Source organism: Micropterus salmoides, unplaced genomic scaffold (assembly GCF_014851395.1).
Source record: "Micropterus salmoides isolate LMB-PRFRI ecotype aquatic unplaced genomic scaffold, ASM1485139v1 Ms_hic_scaffold_15, whole genome shotgun sequence".
Taxonomy (NCBI): Eukaryota; Metazoa; Chordata; class Actinopteri; order Centrarchiformes; family Centrarchidae; genus Micropterus; species Micropterus salmoides.
In genome coordinates this window covers 3,002,777-3,022,287 of record NW_024040596.1, presented here as the reverse complement: position 1 = coordinate 3,022,287, position 19,511 = coordinate 3,002,777, and the positions used below count along the sequence as shown (strand labels likewise).

At 45.7% G+C, this 19,511-nt stretch overlaps 1 protein-coding gene and 1 pseudogene across 1 annotated transcript; both read left to right on the top strand.

Moving 5' to 3' along the window:
* Positions 1–6,854: 6,854 nt before the first annotated feature.
* Positions 6,855–9,317, top strand: LOC119903806 (annotated as a pseudogene).
* Positions 9,318–17,461: 8,144 nt separating this feature from the next.
* On the top strand, positions 17,462–18,716 carry LOC119903818 (tripartite motif-containing protein 16-like). The gene has a single exon (XM_038720059.1). It carries the CDS (start codon positions 17,846–17,848, stop codon positions 18,446–18,448), a length of 603 nt encoding a protein of 200 aa, XP_038575987.1. The 5' UTR covers positions 17,462–17,845; the 3' UTR covers positions 18,449–18,716.
* Positions 18,717–19,511: the final 795 nt, after the last annotated feature.

Genomic DNA, 19,511 nt, shown 5'->3' with positions numbered 1-19,511 from the left:
CAGCGCGACACCTTGGCCTTCACATGGTGAACACGTTAACGGCCTTTGAAACACTCAGAATATGGACAGAGACGTCCCATGATGATTTAACCTTTATCAGAGTGATAAAGTTGGCAAAGCAGACACTTTTATTTATTTATTATTTTTTTATTTCCCAGCCTGCACCACCTCACCTGCATGTAGTATCACATTTTGGTATTCATTTTACTGTTGCATAGTTTTCTTATTTTTTATTTTTTTTTTACACCTCTGCACCGGCAAAAAGATCTACAAACTCTGCAGATTGCTATAAATTCATCAGTCTCACTTCAAGCACTTATGGCTTGTCACAGTTTGTACTCTCTGTTCGTGCCACAAATGCTCTGACACACCTGAATTTCTGAAATGGAGTGAGGTTGTGATGAATTTTTGGAGTTTGGAAGTTTTTATTGACTAGAAGGTCTTTTCAGTCATGGCAGCAATTCAGTCCTGTGTTTGAAATACAAGACAAAAATGGTTAACTGTGCTTTTTACTGCTTGTTCGGAGTTAAGCGTGACCAGATGCCGATAAGGAAGCTGGTTTTAATTCACCTCTTCCACCTTTTCCACAGGCGGAGGACTGATAAAAATATGTACCTATATTCAAATATTCCTGTGGATCAGTCAAAAGCAGCTGAAGTTATTGTACCTGGACCCAAACACCTCCAAAACTCATTATCTAAAAGATGTAGTTACTCTAGATGGCATTGCCCTGGCCTCCAGCACCACGAAACAGAATCTATACATGATACAGCAAATATCAGGCATATCCTGTCTCGAAATGATGCAGAAAAACTAGCCCTCCATTTGTTATTTCTAGGCTGCATTATTGCAGTTCCTTATTATCAGGCTGCCTGAATAATTGTACTTAGAGCGAGCTGTCTGAGTGTGGAGTTGATGGTATATTGGCCAGGTTGTATGAGGACTTGGTAATGCTATATGGTGGTGTTAATATTCAAACTGGGAATGGTGAGCGTGAAATATTTGGAGCATTGGTTTCGATATGTGGAGACACTTTAGCACAACATGAGCTTTGTGGATTTAAAGAGGGTGTTGGCTTTGCATATAGTAAGTGCCGGCAGTGGGAATGTTCATTTGAGGACATGCAAATGTATTTTGACGAGGACAACTTTGAGCTCAGGACACTAGAAAGACATGCTCGGCAGTGTGGTGACATTGAGAAGGCTAATACTGAGTATCTTAGAAACAGTTTAAAAACTACATTTGGCATCAACAGAAGGAGCAGGCTGGTTGAGTTTCCAGCCTTTAACATGATCCAACAAACACCCCAGGATATGATGCATATAATTCTTGAAGGCATTGCTCCAATGGAAATAAAGTGTGTGATAAAACACTTTGTTCTTATAGGTCAACTAGACTTGGATGTCCTCAATACTGCATTAACTGGATTTCCCTACTCTCCACTTGATGTCAGAGACAAACCAAGTCCTATCGCTTACAGCACACTAGCTTCAAGTGATAATAAGTTGAGGCAGTACTCACGCCAAATGATAGTTAAAGACAATGAACGCTACAAAATAATTCTTGAACTCATAGAAATTGTTCAAATTTTGTTTGTTCCTGTCATTGGTCTACAGACAATTAGCAAGTTGAAAACACTAATTGAACAGCATTTAAAACATATGAAAAACCTTTTCTCTGATAACAACATTACCCCAAAACAGCATTATTTGATTCATGCGCCATCGCAGATAAAATTTCTGGGACCAATGGTCCGTCACATGTGCAAGAGATTCGAATCAAAACATTGTTTTTTCAAACAGTGGGCCTCAAAGCTAAATTTTAGAAATGTTTGCAGGTCTTATAATAAGGCAAATGTATGAATGTTGTCAAAATGTAAGTAATTCTGAACACCCAATTTTTGTTAACGAGTGTGCATTGGGACCAACTTCAGAAATATGCAACATGTCCTACTTAAAAGAAAAAATGAGGGCTTTCCTGGGAAATGATGACATAAGCAATGCAGTGTCTGTTAATCTAAACAGTAATAATTATATACAAGAGAAGACATTAGAGAATGCAGTTGAGTCAATGCTCATTTCATTTTGGTAATTTTCTTTTTTTTTTTGAGCCATGCAGGTTTTGTCCATCATGGTTATTTGTATTATGTTGTAAAGACCAGCCTGCTGTCATCTTGATATGTTAGAATTGAAACAGCAGGTTCTTTCAGATTCAGTTGGCCTGAGAACACAAATGAAAATAAACAACCTTTAATTGTTTTTGTTTCTTGGCATTTTTAAATCGAGAAGTTGTACAAGTGGTCTTACTCTTAAAATAAGGCAAAGAATCTTGTTTATTGTAAAACCTTGCTATACCCTTATACCCTTACTGGCTCATTCTAGCTCAAAATTAGCTAGAATATCTTATTTAAAAAAAGTTAGTCATACTTTCTTAAAGTTAGATTTTTTTTCTAATGCAAAACATGCTTGACAAGATTAATTTTCTTTTTTGGAAAAAAATAAGACATATTTCCTTGATACAAAACTGTTTTACTTTCTTGAAATTCCTTTTTTGACGTCTTCTCATCAGCTGCTGTGGAAATGTTGGAGCTCCTTCCTGTGTCTGTTTAGCCATGGAGGCTATCACTGCTCAGGATGACTTTTGTTTCTCTGCATGAAAATGGAAACTTGTCTGAGCTCTAAATGTTTGTTGAATATTTGGATTGATGTATTTGTATGTTGTTGTTTCTCTTCCACTGCATGGGTCTGAAGAGAGAAAGCAGCAGACCTTCCTTTATCGGAGAGACTTTGTTCTCACTTTGGAAAGAAATCTAGAATTACATTCACATCTATTTGTTTGGCAGAGCAAATGTTGTTGTTGTTGTTGTTGTCTAAATGAGGGACTATGAGGGATTATAAAGTGTAATTCTCCTGATCAGAATCAATAAGGAGATGCTTCATTCTTTTCTTTGACAGAGCTGAGATTCTGCTCAAACACACTGATTGTGTGGATGAAGTGAATCTGAGTCATTTACCAGACTTTACTGATGGGATGTGTGAACAAACTGAAGGTTTACATGATGAATAAAGCAACATGAACAAAGTCTTTTCTTCTCCTCTTCATTCCAGGGTATCAGACAGAGCTGACGGAGAAAATGTGAAACTAATCTGAGAGTAGAACTGAGGCAGTTTTCCTCCTGAAACACCATAAAGTACAGAGTTCATGTTCAGAGCAGAAGAGCGTTTGTCAGTGAGTTTCTGCCCTTCAAGGGGTCAAGGGGGAAGGGATGAAAGCGGTCGAGGGAAGGTGGATGAGAGAGGGTCGTATAGTGCTACTGAGAACCCAGGGGTCGAGGGTGGGGGCTCGTCTCTATAGAGGCTAGCTTGTGGAGCAGCTGATGGCTCGTCCCTCCCAAGATATTGCGCCAGGCTGTGATGGGCTCGTTGGATGTCGTGGAGATCGTTGTGGATGTAACTGAGGTATGCGTGGGAGGACCATCGGCCGAGGATTTTTATGGTGTGGTCCGGAATGCCTTGGCTGGCAGCGGAGGAAGCAGCTCCGATGCGGAAGGAGTGTCCGGAGTATAGCTCCGGAGAAATGCCAGACTTGGAGAGGACTAGGCGGAGATGGTGATGGATCCAGAATCGTGTAGCGACTGCGCCTGATTCGGTGGTGAACAGTGGGTCTTGCGGGGAGGTATGGAAGTGTAGTCTGCGGTAGATGTGGTTTAGGATCGGTTCGAAAGGGCGTAGGAGTGAGAAAGGCCGAACTGGTCTGTTTTGCCCCTTTTGAGATTTAACCTGAGTGAGTCTGTGGAGTGAATGGCAATGTCGGATAGGCTTGTTTGCCGGGAAGGGTTCTGGCTCTGGAGCTGTGGAGTCTGGATCTGTGGTTGCGGGTCACCTGCTGCCCCCGTGTTCCTGCTCGACACCCTCTGCTGCAACGACTATTGTTACTAGTCCTATTGTTATTATTGTTATTATAATCATTAACATTACGATTATTATCATTAACACTACTATAAATATCTGTACCATTTTTCATTCAGTCTATAGCAACATCACCTTTACTGTCTGTACCTCTGTGTGGAATATTGTGTAGGCTGCCCCTCCCTCTCTCTCTCTCTCTCTCTCTCTCTCTAATTCAAATTAGCTTTATTGGCATGAATGTAATAACAACATTGCCAAAGCATCATATATACACAACATAAGAACAATCAGCCCCATACATTTCATTAAACAATTAAAGCGTAAAGTAATCAAAGTGTATGTGCGTTTGTGTTTAAAAAAAAAGAGGAAAATAAAGAAATATTAAAAATGTATTTAAATAAATAAAACAGTAAGCGCGTGTGTTTGTGTTAAAAAAAAAACATATTAAAAATGAAATAAAGAAATAAAACAATAAAACATTAAGCGTGTGTGTTTGTGCTCTCTCTCTCTCTCTCTCTCTCTCTCTCTCTCTCTCTCTCTCTCTCTCTCTCCTTCACCCCAACCGGTCGAGGCAGATGGTTTCCTGTTCCTCGGGGTCCCCCAGGCAAAAGGAAACCATGAGGAGGCAGCAAGGAAATCAGCCACAGTGAAATACCTACACAGAGTAAGGCAGGTCTTGAAAAGTCAGCTGAAGGGGAAGACAAGATCTGAGCCATCAACACACACGCCCTGCCAGTCATCAGATACCCTGCTGGTATAATAAACTGGCCAAAGGAGGAGATGGAGGCCACTGACATCAAGACAAGGAAGCTCCTCACAATGCACGGAGGGTTTCACCCCAAATCCAGCACCCTGAGACATGGCATAGTGGACAGGAACATCTGCCACGAGTATGGGCATGAGAAGCTCGAAAAATACCAAGGGCTGAAAGAAGAGCTTGACAAGATGTGGAGAGTAAAATCAACAGTGGCGCCAGGGTTAATCGAAGGGCTGGGGGCTGTGACCCCCAAACTGGGAGAGCGGCTCCGGCAGATTCCAGGTCCAACATCTGAAATCTCTGACCAGAATGCAGCCTAATAAACGTCATTCCTCCGCCATGTCTGGTCATGTGACCCTGACACCTCTTGTTTCCATAGTAACCACCTGTAGTGAAACGTGATTTCTCTCTAACAGATGAGTGATGGTAATGACAGCTGTATCAGAGACAGCCATATTTAACTAGAACAAATGTGCACATTACAAATATACAAATATACTTAGAATCAGCAATCGGATGGCTAGCTGCACGGCTAACAGAGTAGCTAGCATTAGCTGCTAATAGCAGTAAGTTAGTTAGCTGCTAAAGTAACTGGGACCATACAACTTCATAAACTGGCAAAAGTGGAGGCAGAACAGCCGGTGGACTTCAGAGGGCATTACTCTCTCTATCTGTCCTGTCTCTCATCTTCTTTCCATCAACTCCCCAGACCTGCCATCCTGAAGCTGTCCACCAGAGGCCCTCGGACTTTTACTCCTTTCCCTGCCACCTGACTGCCCCGCCCACCTGTTCCCACTTCATCTGCCCTGCAGTTACCTGGCCTACTCCTCACCTACAACTCATTCCCTCATCAGCCACTCACCACATATACCAGATCACTTCCTCTGTTCAAGGCCACTTCTGTAAACTCACTCATGTAAAATAAATCCCTGAACTGCACCAGTCTGCCTGTTCCATCTGTGTTTGGATCCCCATTGTCCTGCATAACCCACCGTGACAGCTGTGAGTCTCAACTGTTTCAGGATCCACTGAGCCCGACAGCCACATCATCCTGAGCAGCAGTGACGAAGCCCCTGAGTGGCTGCACTGAGGTTAATGACCAGATGGATGGGCACAAAGTGATTGTGGAGAGGTGGACATGTCTTTGGCTGTGGGTGTTGCACGGGTCCTTTATTATGTCCGCATGGCCGATCCAAGTCAGCTGAAGAAGAACTTTTCGTAGCTCTCTGTGTGAAGTTCAGGCGGCCATCAGTCACAGCTCCAAGATCTTTAACCTGCTGACAGTTTCTCCAGGGGATCCAGTGATGGTCAAAGGTTGAACTTTATCAGGAGAGTCTTGTGTGTTGCTGGATAAGATCAGTTCTTTGCTTTCACCTCCATTTATTAAACACACTCTCCTCACAGCACTGCTGCAGAGAAACTACATGATTAAAATATGGGCCATCTTTTACAGAGTCCCCCTCACACAGAAGGCCAACCGGGGCCACATCGTCAGCACGCTGTAGGAAGTTCAAGTGGGAGTCACTGCTTTACAAAGACAACAACAAAGGGGAGAAGATGGCAGCTTGTGATGCACCTGTGATTAGAGTCCTCATCTCTGACTCCTTTTCCACACATTCTAGGACTGCATGCTTTCAAATCAAAAAGCTGAACTGATCGCCTTTATTAGTGGTTGTTTGGCTTCTGATTATCACTGACTTTAGTGGGTGGTGATGGCGCAACAGATAAGACTATGTCTTTGGTGTGAGAGACCCAGGTTCAATCCCCCCACTGTGTCCCTGAGCAAGACACTTAACCCCCTCGTTGCTCCAGAGGCGTGTGACCTCTGACATGTATAGCAATTGTAAGTTGCTTTGGATGAAAGCGTCAGCTAAATGTAATGTAGTTTGTCCTCCTTTTTTAAGGCTGCAAAGAAGTGAGAACGTTATTATACAGCAGTTTAAGGATTTTATCACACTTTACTCTGATTATTGTCAGTCACCTGGTCTGAACCAGTCAAAGGACACTGGCTGAGGCTTCGCTGGAAATGAGGGAACAAAGAATCCACAGAGCCGCTCCTCTTCCTGGAATGAGCGGCAGCTTGATGACCCCTCCCTCTGCTTCCTGCTCTCCAACTCTGTCCATATATTTCCTGGTTCCCTCCCCTTCAGATCTACAGTTTGAAGATGGGTGTGACCAACATGTGCTGACGTGCAGCAGCTGACAGGCCCCGTTCACTGCAGAAACACATGCTGTTCAGATCAGAGCTCAAACTAGCTGCACTTCTGAGAAAGTGAAACTCAGACAGTCGTTGCCACTGAGAGGTGAAATGGCGCAGAAAGGAGTTCAGCTGGACCGGGAAACCATCTCTTGTTCCATCTGTCTGGATCTACTGAAGAATCCGGTGACTATTCCCTGTGGACACAGCTACTGCATGAACTGTATTAAAAGCTTCTGGGATGAAGAGGAGGAGAAGAAAATCCCCAGCTGCCCTCAGTGCAGGCAGACCTTCACACCGAGGCCTGTCCTGCTGAAAAACACCATGTTAGCAGTTTTAGTGGAGGAACTGAAGAAGACTGGACTCCAAGCTGCTCCTGCTGATCACTGCTATGCTGGACCTGAAGATGTGGCCTGTGATGTCTGCACTGGGAGAAAACTGAAAGCCCTCAAGTCCTGTCTGGTCTGTCTGGCCTCTTACTGTGAGAAACACCTGCAGCCTCATTATGATGCTGCTCCGTTAAAGAAACACAAGCTGGTGGAGCCCTCCAAGAAGCTCCAGGAGAACATCTGCTCTCGTCACGATGAGGTGATGAAGATGTTCTGCCGTACTGATCGGCAGAGTATCTGTTATCTCTGCTCTGTGGATGAACATAAAGGCCACGACACAGTCTCAGCTGCAGCAGAAAGGACCGAGAGGCAGAGAGAGCTCGAGGTGAGTCGACAAAACATCCAGCAGAGAATCCAGGACAGAGAGAAAGATGTGAAGGTGCTTCAGCAGCAGCTGGAGGCTATCAATGGCTCTGCTGATAAAGCAGTGGAGGACAGTGAGAAGATCTTCACCGAGCTGATCCGTCTGATGGAGAAAAGAAGGTCCGATGTGAAGCGGCAGCTCAGATCCCAGCGGGACACTGAAGTGAGTCGAGTCAAAGAGCTTCAGGAGAAGCTGGAGCAGGAGATCACTGAGCTGAAGAGGAAAGACGCTGAGCTGAAGCAGCTCTCACACACAGAGGATCACACCCAGTTTCTACACAACTACCCCTCACTGTCAGCACTCAGTGAATCTACAGACTCATCCAGCATCAACATCCGTCCTCTGCGCTACTTTGAGGACGTGACAGCGGCTGTGTCAGAAGTCAGAGACAAACTACAGGACGTTCTGACAGAGACATGGACAAACGTCTCGCTGACAGTGACTGAGGTGGATGTTTTACTGTCAGAACCAGAACCAGAGCCCAAGACCAGAGCTGGATTCTTAAAATATTCATGTGAAATCACACTGGATCCAAACACAGCAAACACACACGGCTGTTATTATCTGAGGGGAACAGAAAAGTAACAAGAGTGAGTCAACAACAGTCTTATTCTAGTCACCCAGACAGATTCGCTGATTATTCTCAGGTCCTGAGTAGAGAGAGTCTGACTGGACGTTGTTACTGGGAGGTGGAGTGGAGAGAGAGAGGAGTTTGTGTAGCAGTCGCATACAAGAATATCAGCAGAGCAGGGAGGGCAGATGAATGTTTATTTGGATACAATGACAAATCTTGGGCGTTACATTGTTTACAGCAACAGTTATAAATTTTGGTACAACAAAGTCCAAACTCCCGTCTCAGGTCCTCGGTCCTCCAGAGTAGGAGTGTACCTGGATCACAGTGCAGGTATTCTGTCCTTCTACAGCATCTCTAAAACCATGACTCTCCTCCACAGAGTCCAGACCACATTCACTCAGCCTCTCTATGCTGGACTTCGTCCTTTTTCTCCTGGAGACTCTGCTGAGTTCTGTAAAGTGAAATAGTCAGAAGTCCTTTCAGGGACAGTGGGTTAAACTCTGTGTTTTAATCCTTAAACTTCTTTTGTCTTCATGTTTGTTGCTGAGAGCTGATTGTTGGGGCATTTCTTCACCTGTCAATCAAACATGTGGGCGGGACTTTGACGTCTTCTCATCAGCTGCTGTGGAAATGTTGGAGCTCCTTCCTGTGTCTGTTTAGCCATGGAGGCCATCACTGCTCAGGATGACTTTGTTTCTCTGCATGAAAATGGAAACTTGTCTGAGCTCTAAATGTTTGTTGAATATTTGGATTGATGTATTTGTATGTTGTTGTTTCTCTTCCACTGCATGGGTCTGAAGAGAGAAAGCAGCAGACCTTCCTTTATCGGAGAGACTTTGTTCTCACTTTGGAAAGAAATCTAGAATTACATTCACATTTATTTGTTTGGCAGAGCAAATGTTGTTGTTGTTGTCCAAATGAGGGACTATGAGGGATTATAAAGTGTAATTCTCCTGATCAGAATCAATAAGGAGATGCTTCATTCTTTTCTTTGACAGAGCTGAGATTCTGCTCAAACACACTGATTGTGTGGATGAAGTGAATCTGAGTCATTTACCAGACTTTACTGATGGGATGTGTGAACAAACTGAAGGTTTACATGATGAATAAAGCAACATGAACAAAGTCTTTTCTTCTCCTCTTCATTCCAGGGTATCAGACAGAGCTGATGGAGAAAATGTGAAACTAATCTGAGAGTAGAACTGAGGCAGTTTTCCTCCTGAAACACCACAAAGTACAGAGTTCATGTTCAGAGCAGAAGAGCGTTTGTCAGTCTCTGTCACTAAAACAGCTTTGTCACAGAGAAATGAGTTTTCTGCCACTTGTTGAACATTTTCTTTGTGCACTTAGTCAATAAAGAGGATTTATTACAGACTTAGGAGGTGCAGTAGGATGGAAAACTGTATTTAACTTAGCATAGGGGAATAAAAAGATTTCAGTACATGGAACTGACATACTGAAAGCCTCAGGCCCCATCCACACTATGGATAGGATCTCCATCTACAGCAGCGTTTTAACTGCGTGTCAGACTACATCTCAGTCTGTGTTAAAACGACTGAAAACGTGCATCTAGCGGCCGTTCACATACACTGGGCGTGTGCGTACCGGTGTAAACATGAAGCAGATGGTCTGTTCTGTAGTTACAGAAGATTTGGCGAAAGAATATAGTAATGCAGAGGATGCAGATTTTATTTTGCATGGACCAATAACGAGCTGGGACTGAATGTAACACGGGAGTTAAAAGCGACTGCTGCGGCGGAAAACAGACTGGGAGTCGTCGTAAAGTAAACACGGCGACATGTAGAGTACAAGTGTAGGCTTTAAGTGTTATCTCTGCTCAAGACAAAATATTTTAGTAAAAATACCAAATCAAAAACTCTGTCAGCAGCATCGTGTCTTTGCACGACTTACAATAAAAGGCATTAGGCTGGCCACAATAAAAGGCCACTCCAAAATGTGCAATTTCACTGTATTTGAGGGGGGGGGGGGGGTCCGGAAATCAGTCAGTATCAGGTGTGACCGCTATTCGCCTCACCCAGTGCAACACATCTACTACATATAGAGTTGATCAGGTTGTTGATTGTGGCCTGTGGAGTGCTGGTCCACTCCTCTTCAATGACCTGAGACGGTTCCTGACAGTTTGTGCAGAAATTCTTTGGTTATGCAAACCGACTGTGTGGCTGATCTTGTAGGTGAAGATGCTGGATGTGGAGGTCCTGGGCCCGGTTTTGGTTACACATGGTCTACGGTTGTGATGCCGGTTTGATGTACTGCCAAATTCTCTGAAACGCTTTTAGAGACGGCTTATGGTAGAGAAATGAACATTCAATTTAAGGTCAACAGCTCTGGTGGAGATTCCTGCAGTCAGCATGCCAACTGCACGCTCCCTCAAAACTTGCAACATCTGTGGCGTTGTGCTGTGTGATGGAACTGCACATTTTGGAGTGGCCTTTTATTGTGGCCAGCCTAAAGGCTCGTGCAGGCTACACAACTTTCAGCGTCGGCCGTGCCGTTCACACGACACAACTTGCTGTCTTGTGACGAGAATCTTGAAGTCGTTGTGGCGTTCACACTATGTGACTGATCGGACAGGGGGTCAAACACTACACGAGCTGACAGCTGTGTCACCGGACGCTGGTCTCCAAACCATGTTTTGTCGTGAAATAACGCAAACCTACACATGAAACAGTTGTTTGTTATTATAAAGATAGCAATTATAAAGACAAAGAATCTGGGTGAAAGAATGGATTAGCACACGCAGGTTGCAGGGATCGTCTGAGCTACAAAGAGCTGGAGGTGAGTAAAAAGTAGCTGCCTGCTCTCATTGGCTGGATGTGGATGTCGACGTCGGCGATGCGTCAGGGATCTGTTTTGATGCATAGTTGAGTAGTTCACACATAATCGATCAGTGATTTACCGCCTGACCAATATTTCAGAGAAATAGGCCTTTTGTGTACATAGAGAATAATATAGAGAGAGAATTTTGTTCAGTGTATGTAAACACCAAGTTTCCAGTCCGGACAGAATTATCAGCTGCACGGCTAACTCAGTAGCTAGCAGGAACTGCTGATAGCAGTAGTTAGCGGCTACAGTAACATTCAAATATTTTCTCCATCAAATCTGGTCCAGTTTCATTAAAACCAGAGAATAAAATCATAAAGTTGTGTTTTTGTACACTACAGAGGTGGGCCTTAAAGACAAGATCACTTGCATCATCTTGTCACAAGATCTCTGACGTAATTGCTGACGTAATCTGCACTCTACGCATGCGTTGGCGTCTGTAGGCACCTATCGTAAGCTCCATCTTAAACGGAACTCTTATCCAGTTTTAATCCACTCTTTTTTAAAAAAAAATTTTATATATCCTTTTTATTTAACTTAAGTTTTACGTGGGTTAAGGATTTTAGCCATCCGACATGGATTTTAAGCTAGATGACTGTAAAAACGCGATCAACGCTACTGATCGCAACAAAGCTCCGGTGACTATGCTAGCCGAGATAACTCTGCCCCATGAGGACTGCTCACTCCTTAAGAAAGCGAACAAGAAGATTGCTGACCTTATGGAAGACATCCGACGACTTTCAGAGGAACTCAAAGAGAAAGATTCCCTGCTGACTGGCTTTATGGATGTGGCTTCAGTACAAGCCAAACAGATTGTTTCTCTTAGCACAACCGCTAACATCCAGGACACCGTGTTTTGGGACCCCTCTAGCCTTCCCAGGCTTTCATCCTGCTTGACTCCGACGCATCAGTCAACCTGGGCTGAAGTGGTGGTCCGTGGCTGCAAGAGAGGCTCGGATGGGGCTGCCTCTCCTCCGCACATCGGCCTCTCCAACCGCTATGCAGCCTTGTCTGACGACACTCCGGTCCATCCAGCGGATGCACCTGCGGCTTCGAGTCTCCCTGATACGGATCTCTTTCGGCGCACAGTGCCTGCCGACACTGTTGCATCTCCTCCACTGGCTACATCTCCTGCACTGGGCCGCCGGTCTGCCACCGGGCCTGATTGGCGGCCGTCATCCCGGTCAAAAACCTCCGCTTCCCGACATAGGATCCTAAAGGAGGCTGTGCTCAGATGCTCCAGAGGCCGTCTCTACCCTGCACCGTCGGGTAGCCCTTCTCTCAGGTCTGTTACTGCTACTCCAACACAACACTCAACAGCTCACACACTCCATCCTCAGTCCGCACGCAGTGTTGAAGCAGATTCTGCTCAGTCCTGCTCTGGAACCCCACAACCGGCATCTCCTCGTCCTCTTTTCTCCCCAACCACACTAATAATTGGTGACTCCATAACCAGAAACCTCCGTTTCTTTAACGCTACCACTCACTGCTTCCCCGGTGCCACCACGGCTGACATTTAAAAAAAACTCCAGGACCTGATGCCGTCGCTCCTGTCCTCCATCACAAGAGTGATAGTCCATGTGGGAACAAATGACACAGCTCTTCGGCAGTCTGAGCTGACAAAGTCAGATTTTAACCGTCTTTTTAACTTTTTAAAGCAGTGTGGAAAGTCCGTTTTTATCTCTGGTCCCATTCCCACAGTTGGTCACAGTACTGGCCGCTTCAGTAGACTCCTTGGCCTCCACGACTGGCTCCAGTCCGCCTGCAGGGCTCATCGTGTGTGTTATGTGGATAATTTTAATATTTTCTGGCAAAGAATGCCTCTTTTCAAGACAGACGGACTTCACCCAAACAAACGGGGCTCAGAAATGTTAGCTGCTCACATACAGCATGTGGTGCGGTCCACACATGACTTACGTGAATGACTAATCATTCATGCAGCACACCTGGACACACCACCGCTCACTGAACAGATCAACTGTCTCCACCTGCTGGCATGTAAAGCCGTCTGCTCCCAGCGCTGTTCACAGACTTCTTCCTGTCATCATCACGCATAGGCCAGTAAACCAAAATGTGCACATCCCACACAGAAATATTAGTAATCTCTTAAGGATTAGGACAACTGCACCAACTCCAGCACCCAGAACAAACTCATTTAAAATGTCTCTCTTCAATGTGAGATCACTTTCAAGTAAGACTTTTATCTTAAATGATTTTATCTTGTCTGCAAATCTAGATTTTATGTTTTTAACTGAATCCTGGTTGCAAATGAATGACTATAGCCAGCTAGCTGAACTGCTGTACCGAGGGTGGTATCAACACATGGCAAAGCGACTCCAAGTGATTTGGAAATGGATATAAAGTTCACCCGGAGTTGGCTGAGAGCAGGCCCGGAAGTTGGAATCCAAGAACGCTGTACAGTAAAGAGCAAAAAGTAGTGCTCAGGTTAAGAGAAGCATTGAACCAGTTCCTGTAACATCTTTATACACACCATGGTTAAAAGATTAAACTGTGACCTCATGTCCGAGGTGCAAACTGAATGAGAGTCTATAGCTATAGTTCACACAAAGTTTGATTTGATTTTTGATGATTTGATGTGTGAAATAATATTTACTAAAACACTATTATTCACTGCTACTGTTGTACTGTTGCTGTGGTTGTACGGGGATTCTGTGTGGGGAGGGATTGTGCTTTGGGGTGTGTCGATGGTTGTTTTGTGGTCGCATCGCGGCCCTCTGGATCGTGGTCGGATTGAGTCGTGGGGTGCCGGGAGATTCCTGCCCCTAGGTGGGTCCTAGGGGCTGTGTGCATCTGCTGACTTCCTAGGGCTGAGGGGCTGTTGCTGCTGTCACGGGGTGATTGCTGTCTCTTTTCTTTGGGGACGGTGGGGGTGTGTGTGTGGGATGCTTCGCTGCTAGGGAGGGAAGGGCGCGGGGGTGGGGGTCTTCTGGCTTGGCCTGGCCTGAGTGGCACTGCCTCCTGGGTGTGGGCGGACCTTCGGGTCTGGGCCCTTTGGTCTTGGGCCGTTCTGTCCTTGGGCGGGGTCCTTGCCGCTCCGGACCTGCTCCCTTGTGGGGGGGGGGGGGGGGGTTGTGCCAGCTCCGATAACCTGGTCGTGCTCGGAGTGCTCATGATTGTGTGGGAACGTTGAGGTGGGGGGGTGGCAGTGGGGCTGCCGGAGGGGCCCTGGCGACGGCAGGGGATTGTTGGACTTTGGGTTGGGGCTGCGCTGTCCTGCCTTGGGGGTGTGTGGGGGTCTGGGGATGTTGCAATGTGGGTGCGGCGCAGGGCTGCGCTCCGGTTTATTCTGGGCTTGCGCCTGGAGTTCTCGGCCCTTGATGGGTGGGTGGGTTGGTGGTGGCCTGCAGCTGAACTGGTTGATTTTGCCTCGTTGCTGGATTGGCTGGTGTTGCACGGTGGCCTGGGGGCGTGCTGTGCATGGGGGATGTCGGCTGGCTCGGGCGGCCTTAGTTTTTCTGGCGGTTGGGGGGACGGCGGACTTTTAATGGCGGGTGCACAGTGACCTGTACGGCGCGTTTCTGCCGTTTTGTCCGACCTCGCACACGGGATTCGCAGGTGGCTGCCGGGCATTGGGTGTCGCCGTGCTCGCGCAGTGCACACGTTGGGCTCGTCACTTGTGCATTGGTGTTGATGATTGCGTGGCATTTGGCCATTTTGGTTGTTCGCTGAGCGCCGGTAGGGTGCTGGGTTGGGGGGGGGGGGGGGGGGCACTGCTCTATGTTGGGCGCTGCTCTTCCGCGGGTTATGCTTCTTGCGTTCCGTCAGCATTGCGTTGTCAACTGGCATTTGGATGGTCGTTTTTATTTTTTTATTTATTTATTTTTTGGGGCGTCTGTTGGTTGGGTTTTTTTCTTCTCCCACCCCTATTGTTAGTCCCACTCTCACTAACAACTACATTCTTTAACAGGCTTATGCGCACACACATGTACACACACACATACAGACACATTCACACACAGACACACAGTCTCACATATAGAATTTAGGTCGTCCCTGGTAGAATTATTCCTGATGCTTTTCTTTCAGTTACTTATTTAAATTATTTGTTATTACATTTATTCATTTAGCTGACGCTTTTATCCAAAGCGACTTACAATTGCTACACATGTCAGAGGTCGCACACCTCTGGAGCAACGATGGGTTAAGTGTCTTGCTCAGGGACACAATGGTGGATGGGTCACAGGGGGAATTTGTTTGTTGTTGTTTTTCTCCTCCCCAAGCCCCCCTCTCTGTTCTATTGCAGGTTTCGTTGCTTTCTGCAATTGGTGTTTCCCACAGCTTTTCCCTGTTGTCCCCACCTTCCATCCCCCTTCTCTTGCAGGTGTTGTCCTTTCTCTGTGCTGTCTGTTTCTGCACCCCCATCTCCATGTCTGCCCCCCTGTCCGGCCCGGTGACAAATCAGTGCATAATTAAATAAATATAAAAACAGACGAATGAGTATATTAATACTCTCTTGTTAAAGTAAAGTCTGTCTGGCACAATATGGTAACCAGCTCATCATAGTCTATACCAGGCTGCTGGGCAGGACAGATTTAAAAAAAGAAAACAGAAAGAAATGAGATTACATTATAAATAAATACTAATTATATTTGTATTATTTTATAATATGTATCAATATTCTTGCTTCTCTTTGTGAGTACCATGTTAGGGAAGCTTCAGCCACCCTAAAATAGGCCTAACAACGTCTACGGTACTGATGCTGTTTGAAGCTGCCAAAGGCTCAGTGAAGTGTTTCCATGTCTTCCTGCAGTGAACATCACAGCAGGTGAACAAGTGAAATGTGGAAACTGATGCACAACACAAGAGGGCGCCTTCATCCTGCTAACCAGGGATGTAGTGGAGGTTAAAGCTCCTCAGCTCACAACACGTGTTTAGGCTGATAGTAAAAGTGCATTGTGTCCCACATCATGGTAAATGGTGTCAAAGCACTAAAAGTGCTAAAAGATACAATCTCTGTTTGCTTCCTTAAAAATCCAGTCAGCTCTCTGTGTGAAGTTCAGGCGGCCATCAGTCACAGCTCCAAGATCTTTAACCTGCTGACAGTTTCTCCAGGGGATCCAGTGATGGTCAAAGGTTGAACTTTATCAGGAGAGTTGTGTGTTGCTGGATAAGATCAGTTCTTTGCTTTCACCTCCATTATTAAACACACTCTCCTCACAGCACTGCTGCAGAGAAACTACATGATTAAAATATGGGCCATCTTTTACAGAGTCCCCCTCACAGAAGGCCAACGGGGCCACTCGTCAGCACGCTGTAGGAAGTTCAAGTGGGAGTCACTGCTTTACAAAGACAAAACAAAGGGGAGAAGATGGCAGCTTGTGATGCACCTGTGATTGAGTCCTCATCTCTGACTCCTTTTCCACACATTCTAGGACTGCATGCTTTCAAATCAAAAAGCTGAACTGATCGCCTTTATTAGTGGTTGTTTGGCTTCTGATTCTAACTGACTTTAGTGGGTGGTGATGGTGCAACAGATAAGAATATGTCTTTGGTGTGAGAGACCCAGGTTCAATCCCCCACTGTGACCCATCCACCATTGTGTCCCTGAGCAAGACACTTAAACCCTTGCGACCTCTGACATGTATAGCAATTGTAAGTCGCTTTGGATAAAAGCATCAGATAAATGTAGTTTGCCCTCCTTTATTAAGGAAGTGAGAACATGATTATACAGCACTTTAAGGATTTTATCACACTTTACTCTGATTATTGTCACCTGGTCTGAACCAGTCAAAGGACACTGGCTGAGGCTTCGCTGGAAATGAGGAAACAAAGAATCCACAGAGCCGCTCCTCTTCCTGGAATGAGCGGCAGCTTGATGACCCCTCCCTCTGCTTCCTGCTCTCCAATCACAGCGAGCTCCACTCTGTCCATATATTTCCTGGTTCCCTCCCCTTCAGATCTACAGTTTGAAGATGGGTGTGACCAACATGTGCTGACGTGCAGCAGCTGACAGGCCCCGTTCACTGCAGAAACACATGCTGTTCAGATCAGAGCTCAAACTAGCTGCACTTCTGAGAAAGTGAAACTCAGACAGTCGTTGCCACTGAGAGGTGAAATGGCGCAGAAAGGAGTTCAGCTGGACCGGGAAACCATCTCTTGTTCCATCTGTCTGGATCTACTGAAGGATCCGGTGGCTATTCCCTGTGGACACAGCTACTGCATGAACTGTATTAAAAGCTTCTGGGATGAAGAGGAGGAGAAGAAAATCCCAGCCCTCAGTGCAGGCAGACCTTCACACCGAGGCCTGTCCTGCTGAAAAACACCATGTTAGCAGTTTTAGTGGAGGAACTGAAGAAGACTGGACTCCAAGCTGCTCCTGCTGATCACTGCTATGCTGGACCTGAAGATGTGGCCTGTGATGTCTGCACTGGGAGAAAACTGAAAGCCCTCAAGTCCTGTCTGGTCTGTCTGGCTCTTACTGTGAGAAACACCTGCAGCCTCATTATGATGCTGCTCCGTTAAAGAAACACAAGCTGGTGGAGCCCTCCAAGAAGCTCCAGGAGAACATCTGCTCTCGTCACGATGAGGTGATGAAGATGTTCTGCCGTACTGATCGGCAGAGTATCTGTTATCTCTGCTGTGGATGAACATAAAGGCCACGACACAGTCTCAGCTGCAGCAGAAAGGACCGAGAGGCAGAGAGAGCTCGAGGTGAGTCGACAAAACATCAGCAGAGAATCCAGGACAGAGAGAAAGATGTGAAGGTGCTTCAGCAGGAGGTGGAGGCTATCAATGGCTCTGCTGATAAAGCAGTGGAGGACAGTGAGAAGATCTTCACCGAGCTGATCCGTCTGATGGAGAAAAGAAGGTCTGATGTGAAGCGGCAGCTCAGATCCCAGCAGGACACTGAAGTGAGTCGAGTCAAAGAGCTTCAGGAGAAGCTGGAGCAGGAGATCACTGAGCTGAAGAGGAAAGACGCTGAGCTGAAGCAGCTCTCACACAGAGGATCACACCAGTTTCTACACAACTACCCCTCACTGTCAGCACTCAGTGAATCTACAGACTCATCCAGCATCAACATCCGTCCTCTGCGCTACTTTGAGGACGTGACAGCGGCTGTGTCAGAAGTCAGAGACAAACTACAGGACGTTCTGACAGAGACATGGACAAACGTCTTAGAGACAGTGACTGAGGTGGAGGTTTTACTGTCAGGACCAGAACCCAAGACCAGAGCTGGGTTCTTAAAATATTCATGTGAAATCACACTGGATCCAAACACAGCAAACACAGAGCTGTTATTATCTGAGGGGAACAGAAAAGTAACAAGAGTGAGTCAACAACAGTCTTATTCTAGTCACCCAGACAGATTCACTGGATGTTTTCAGGTCCTGAGTAGAGAGAGTCTGACTGGACGTTGTTACTGGGAGGTGGAGTGGAGAGGGGGAGGAGTTTTATAGCAGTCGCATACAAGAATATCAGCAGAGCAGGGAGGGCAGATGAATGTTAATTTGGATTCAATGACAAATCTTGGGCGTTATATTGTGACACAAACAGTTATAAATTTGGTACAACCAGTCAAACTCCGTCTCAGGTCCTCGGTCCTCCAGAGTAGGAGTGTACCTGGATCACAGTGCAGGTATTCTGTCCTTCTACAGCATCTCTGAAACCATGACTCTCCTCCACAGAGTCCAGACCACATTCACTCAGCCTCTCTATGCTGGACTTTGGTTTATTCTCTGGAGACTCTGCTGAGTTCTGTAAAGTGAAATAGTCAGAAGTCCTTTCAGGGACAGTGGGTTAAACTCTGTGTTTTAATCCTTAAACTTCTTTTGTCTTCATGTTTGTTGCTGAGAGCTGATTGTTGGGGCATTTCTTCACCTGTCAATCAAACACTGTGGGCGGGACTTTGACGTCTTCTCATCAGCTGCTGTGGAAATGTTGGAGCTCCTTCCTGTGTCTGTTTAGCCATGGAGGCCATCACTGCTCAGGATGACTTTTGTTTCTCTGCATGAAAATGGAAACTTGTCTGAGCTCTAAATGTTTGTTGAATATTGGATTGATGTATTTGTATGTTGTTGTTTCTCTTCCACTGCATGGGTCTGAAGAGAGAAGCAGCAGACCTTCCTTATCGGAGAGACTTTGTTCTCACTTTGGAAAGAAATCTAGAATTATATTCACATTTATTTGTTTGGCAGAGCAAATGTTGTTGTGTGTTGTTGTCCAAATGAGGGACTATGAGGGATTATAAAGTGTAATTCTCCTGATCAGAATCAATAAGGAGATGCTTCATTCTTTTCTTTGACAGAGCTGAGATTCTGCTCAAACACACTGATTGTGTGGATGAAGTGAATCTGAGTCATTTACCAGACTTTACTGATGGGATGTGTGAACAAACTGAAGGTTACATGATGAATAAAGCAACATGAACAAAGTCTTTTCTTCTCCTCTTCATTCCAGGGTATCAGAAGAGCTGATGGAGAAAATGGAAAACAATCTGAGAGTAGAACTGAGGCAGTTTTC